General features: G+C 41.3%; 1 protein-coding gene across 1 annotated transcript; it reads left to right on the forward strand.

Annotated features, from left to right (window-relative positions):
- The first annotated feature begins 342 nt into the window (after positions 1–342).
- On the forward strand, positions 343–4,430 carry LOC149848171 (1-aminocyclopropane-1-carboxylate oxidase 1-like). The gene is made up of 4 exons (XM_089980798.1): positions 343–490; positions 1,334–1,560; positions 3,245–3,578; positions 3,935–4,430. Exons 1-4 carry the CDS (start codon positions 386–388, stop codon positions 4,229–4,231), a joined length of 963 nt encoding a protein of 320 aa, XP_089836924.1. The 5' UTR covers positions 343–385; the 3' UTR covers positions 4,232–4,430.
- Positions 4,431–5,326: the final 896 nt, after the last annotated feature.

The following is a 5,326-nucleotide window of genomic DNA, read 5'->3' on the forward strand; positions in this document are numbered from 1 at the left end:
TAGGTGCCATGTGGGCCCACTTACCCCCACATGAGACAGAAGTACCAAGTTGCAGAAGCAAACAAGGCTGTAAACGCAGAGATAAACGGTGGTGGATGCAGCCGTTCCATCTTCAAGTCCCATCTTCTACAAGCTTGTGATCCCATGCACCCTCCAACCAGAACACGGTTCCCATCATTTGAAATAAGATGGGTTCCATCATACATTCAATCCTAGCCATCCAATCAACAGATGGTTTTGCTGAATGGTTAAGATTGACTATTTCAAATGATGGGATCCGTGTTCCTCCAATCATCGAGTGCTCCTCCACCAACGTCTATAAATTCCCAAGCAACCACCATCTAGTTATCACCGGTGATCTAGCAAACAAGAGAGAAAGAGAGAGATGGCAACCTTCCCAATTGTTGACATGGGGAAGCTCAAAGGAGAGGAGAGAGGAGCTGCAATGGATCTCATAAAAGATGCTTGCGAGAATTGGGGTTTCTTTGAGGTATATGCACGCATGTACTTGCCAGCAAGGGCTTAGCCTTTTTGGTTACGCCCAACCGTTGTTTGTCACCTGACATGAGATGACCAGGGTTCCAAACCCATAGGATACATCTCTTTTCAGCTTGATATGAGATGTCGGTTTCAAATCCCTGGGGTTGCATCTCTTTCCACGGAGTTGAAGCTAGATGTATTTCTTGTTGGGCAGAGTACCTCGAGGGCTTTACCAATAAGAGACCTGCCAAAAAAAAAAAGAAAAAAAAAACGTGTAGTCTGAAGTTCAGCTTTTCATAGAGTTGCTTGCTTCAGCACCAATAAGCCGTACATCTTTTGAGATGTGGGGCAACCAATCATAGTAGATTTTTCATTAGGAACCATGATATTTACATGGGCTATTTCACCGCTGTGGTTACACATGGAGTCAGTGGGGCCTTATGTCAAGCTGAAGTCTTAAGATCGAATACCAATGGCGTATCGGGGCTGCTGTTGCTTTATCACGGCTTGGCACCAAAGGCTGGGCGGTCGTATCCTCAACCTGGAGTTTTACCTTGAACAGAGGCAAGCCCAATAAGTGACCTAGTTCTCGGTGAGGGTTCCTTCATCATCATCAAAAAAAAAAAAATTGCAAGGGGCTATGATAAAATTTAATTCCATCGTGAGCCACCTCAAACGATCCTCCACAATGGTTTTTTTTTTTTTTTGCCTGATTTTTGTCCATCACGACCATAGGGTATCAAACTCGTGGCGTCCATCAACTTGGATGCCTTAAACCGACCCACCTGAGCCCTTGGGGCTCACCCTGCACTATAAGGTGCACTGCTAATTCTCTTGTGCTTTGGTTGTGAAGGTGTTGAACCATGGAATTCCTCACGAGCTGATGGACGAGGTGCAAAGGCTGTTTAAGGAGCATTACAAGAAGGCCATGGAGCAAAAGTTCAAGGAGTTTGCAGCTAGCAAAAAGCTAGAAGAAGAGGAGAAGGAATGGGACGAAATAGATTGGGAGAGCACCTTCTTCCTGCGCCACCTGCCCGTTTCCAACATGCCTGAGATCCCCAATCTCAGTGAGGACTACAAGTAAATCTCTATATATACTATTATATACTATATATAATTGTATCGTTTGATGGTTTTCCTTTTCCACAGTTGATTTCCTACATGGCAGCTTGCAGCCCATGGTTAAAACACAAGAAAACAAAACCAAATAATCATAAAAAAATGAATACAATGAGTGGTTTTCCATGGTTAATGGAGAAAATCCACGGTATGGTGTTTTTATTTTTATTAACTGACAAGTGGCATTTTTAATTTGGGTAATTTCCTCAAGCAGACTCAAGTTTTAACTACAGACCCAACTTTTAACTGATATTACATATCAGGCACACCATTTACGAATTTCCTAACACAGACCGAGTTTTTTTTTTTTTTGACAATAGTCGAATAACCGACCTTGGGTTTATGCTAATTTATGATGATCACATTTTTTTTGAAAGGCAAATAATCAAATTTTTATTAATAATAGCACGAAATGGGTTTGAATGCATATGTTGTTCTGGTTGGTTCCGGTATGTATATATTGCGTAGAACCCTTAGGGTTGGGAATGAAAAATGAGTTAAGTCCAATAAGTTGAGGTCCATATTTTCCATACCGAAACTAATATGTTTTCTAAATTCTAGACCCAAGATGAACCCATGGGTCTATTAAAAACGGATCCCCTAATCAGTTAGATTGGGGCATACCTGACCCAGTTACACTCTTAATGGTGTCACTTGTCAGTTCTCACCTCTTGCTGCTGTCAAGATTGGATACCTTGAACCAAGACCCAACATGGCCGAAACCCATGTTGATGGACCTAGGAGTTTGGTTCTAGCATGAAACATGCACCCTGAAAACCTGATTTTAGCTAAACCCATTTCACATACGACCCAAACTTACCTTCTTTTTTTTATGTGAAAAATTATGCATAAGATTTATATCATATTAAACATGTTTACATTAAAAATTATGTAATCATTAAATGCAAGTGTGATATATAAACACCAAACCAAATCTGGTAAGTCGGGGCAAGCTCACTAGTTTACTTAATTATTACGCGTCCATAAAGGGCTGCAGAATTTGGAGAACAGATCAAGTGATATGCCAAATCATGTTTGGCCCGTGTCCTGGGGTAATCACTATCAATTGTGGCGGTCAACAACAACAGCTGTTGATGATATCATGAATGCGTTACGGTGAGCCCCGCTGTTTCTACTATGGACATTGGATGTATAGTGATGCCAAAACACAAGTAAAAAATGATTTGTCATGTCACCTGATCTGTTTTCGGTATAAGTGCTCCTGACCTTATGCTTTCCTTCAAGTGTGTGTGTGTGTGTGGACCAGTTCGTGTGTATTTATGTGTGTGTTCTAATAGGTAAAAAAAAAAAAAATACTTGGGTGATAACCACTTGATAAACTCTAGACCCTTTGATCATATATGATAGTAAGACCTAGTCATCCATTTATCTCCTATGAATCCTGAGTTTTTTATAATAGAAAACTCGAGCCTTTTGGGCATTTTGCTTTGGTCACAAGTACGGATGAACAATCACAGTTGAGAAAAAAAATGTGGAACTTGCACAGGATTCAAGGTAAAAACATTTACAACTGCAATCACAACTTATACTTTTCTCATATTTTGAGGTAAATCTTGAGAAAATCCAAGAATTACATGGCATTGCAAACATGGCCTTTGAGTGACCGTGTTTCCATGTTGGACAGGCTGACCATGAAGGACTTTGTACGGAGAATCCAAGACCTTGCAGAGCAGCTCCTAGACCTTTTCTGTGAGAATCTTGGACTGGAGCAAGGGTACCTCAAGAACATGTTTTGGAGCAAGAAGGGACCCACCTTTGGCACCAAGGTCAGCAACTACCCAGCTTGCCCTCGGCCTGAGCTGGTCATGGGGCTCCGGTCTCACACCGACGCTGGAGGCATCATCCTACTTTTCCAGGATGACCAGGTCCCTGGTCTGCAACTCCTCAAAGATGATGAATGGGTCGACGTCCCTCCAGTGCGCCACGCAATCGTCATCAACATCGGTGACCAACTCGAGGTAAGCTGGCCATTAGTTGGAAAACTTGCTGAGTTCACTCATGACTCGGTGCAAGAATACCTCAAACCGGTTAACGAGCTAGAAAAATTCTAATTGTGGGTTAAACAATAAGATGTCTTAAATCATGGTTGGTCCTTTTTTCTCTCTTTTGTATCTCTAAATATGAGAGAGAAAGAGAGAGTTTTTAAAATATTTAAAAGGGTGCAAGACGATGACTTCTTAGGAGGTCATGCATTATGATATTAGTCTTGTCCAAACATGCTTAACTTTTAACTTTAGAGTTCTGATGAGATCGGATGTATATTGACTTCATCACTAATCAATTATAATATTTTGTTCCATTTGTCTTATATTAGGTAATCACAAATGGGAGATACAAGAGTGTGGAGCACCGAGTGATTGCACAGACTGAGGGAGAGAGGATGTCCATCGCTTCCTTCTACAACCCAGGAAGCAATGCAGTCATATATCCCGCCCCTGCCCTTGTCGAGAAGGATGCAAAGGATGAAAAGAGTGAGACCCTGTACCCCAAGTTTGTCTTCGAGGACTACATGAAGCTCTATGCACGCGAAAAGTTCCATGCCAAAGAGCCAAGATTCGTGGCCTTGAAAGCCGTGGAGACCATCAACATGGATCCAATTGCCACTGCTTAGGATCCATGATGTCTTATGTGAATTGGTAAAAATGATTAAGCTGTGCCCGGGGCAAGTCATTAATCTTACATGATTGTGTCGCACATTGGTGTGTCTAGTTTGCTCTAAATTGTATGCAACCAATGCAGAGTCGTTTGCTTGTTATCTCTTATGTATGTCTGAGTTGTCAATGAAGTACTTATCAGTGTGTTCTTTATCTAATATGTCTATCCTAACAGTTCCTACCCATTAGAATCTTCCCTTGAGGGGTGTTTGTTTTAGATGCGAGAAAGAGGAACACAAAAATCTCACGTGATTTGTGTTTTTACATGATAGAAGAATCATGTGAACCAGATTTCGTGAAAATCCAACTTTTCTGTGTTCTGTTTCATTTTAAGTCATAAACTTGTTAGGCTCCACATGCAAAAAACTTTGTTGAATTTATTATGAGAATCTCTTCCCCTCCGCCCATTCCCCCCCCCCGCGCCGGGAGGAGTGCCCTCTTTCTTATAAAACACTTTTGAAAATGACCCATTTTCTCACTAACATGAATGTAACAAATGCCTTTCAGGGGACGTTTGCATGTCACGGAATGGGGTGTCGTGGATTCCATTGCCGCGGAAATGGAATCGGACCCCCCCCCCCCCCCCACCCACTACGAGAACTGTTTCCATGGAAAAGGGGGGTCCAACGTGCATTTTGGCATGCCCTCCGAGGTAAATCCACGCTCCCACATTTGTTTCAAAATTTTGGGCACCGTGGAAATGCATGCACGTGGATGCGTTTTTGCAGAAAATACTCATTTTTTCGTGACATGCAAACGCCCCCTTAAGGGCACGTTTGAAAGAGAGAAAATGGTAGAAAAAATGCAAGTAGAAAAAAAAAAGTGACAACTTTTCCATTCTATTAAAACAAGAGAAAAATTCTAAAAGAAAAGTTTTTGTGAAAACTTAGATTTTTGAAAAGAAAAATTCATCTACCTTTAGGGATATAGGAATTTTTTCATATCAAAAGTTTTCTTTTTACATTAAGGCAACTTCTCACCTTCAAAGCATTTTATTCCATCGACTGCTTCCGTTTGATACCTTCTTTGAATTCATCTACGTATTCCTCCAG

This window comes from Nuphar pumila, chromosome 1, assembly GCF_984573655.1.
Source record: "Nuphar pumila chromosome 1, dmNupPumi1.hap1.1, whole genome shotgun sequence".
NCBI lineage: Eukaryota > Viridiplantae > Streptophyta > Magnoliopsida > Nymphaeales > Nymphaeaceae > Nuphar > Nuphar pumila.

Coding starts and splice junctions, on each gene's coding strand:
- LOC149848171 (XM_089980798.1), top strand. CDS start 386: ATGGCAACCTTCCCAATTGTTGACATGGGGAAGCTCAAAGGAGAGGAG. Junction 1,561..3,244: donor AATCTCAGTGAGGACTACAA/GTAAATCTCTAT, acceptor CATGTTGGACAG/GCTGACCATGAAGGACTTTG. Junction 3,579..3,934: donor ACATCGGTGACCAACTCGAG/GTAAGCTGGCCA, acceptor GTCTTATATTAG/GTAATCACAAATGGGAGATA.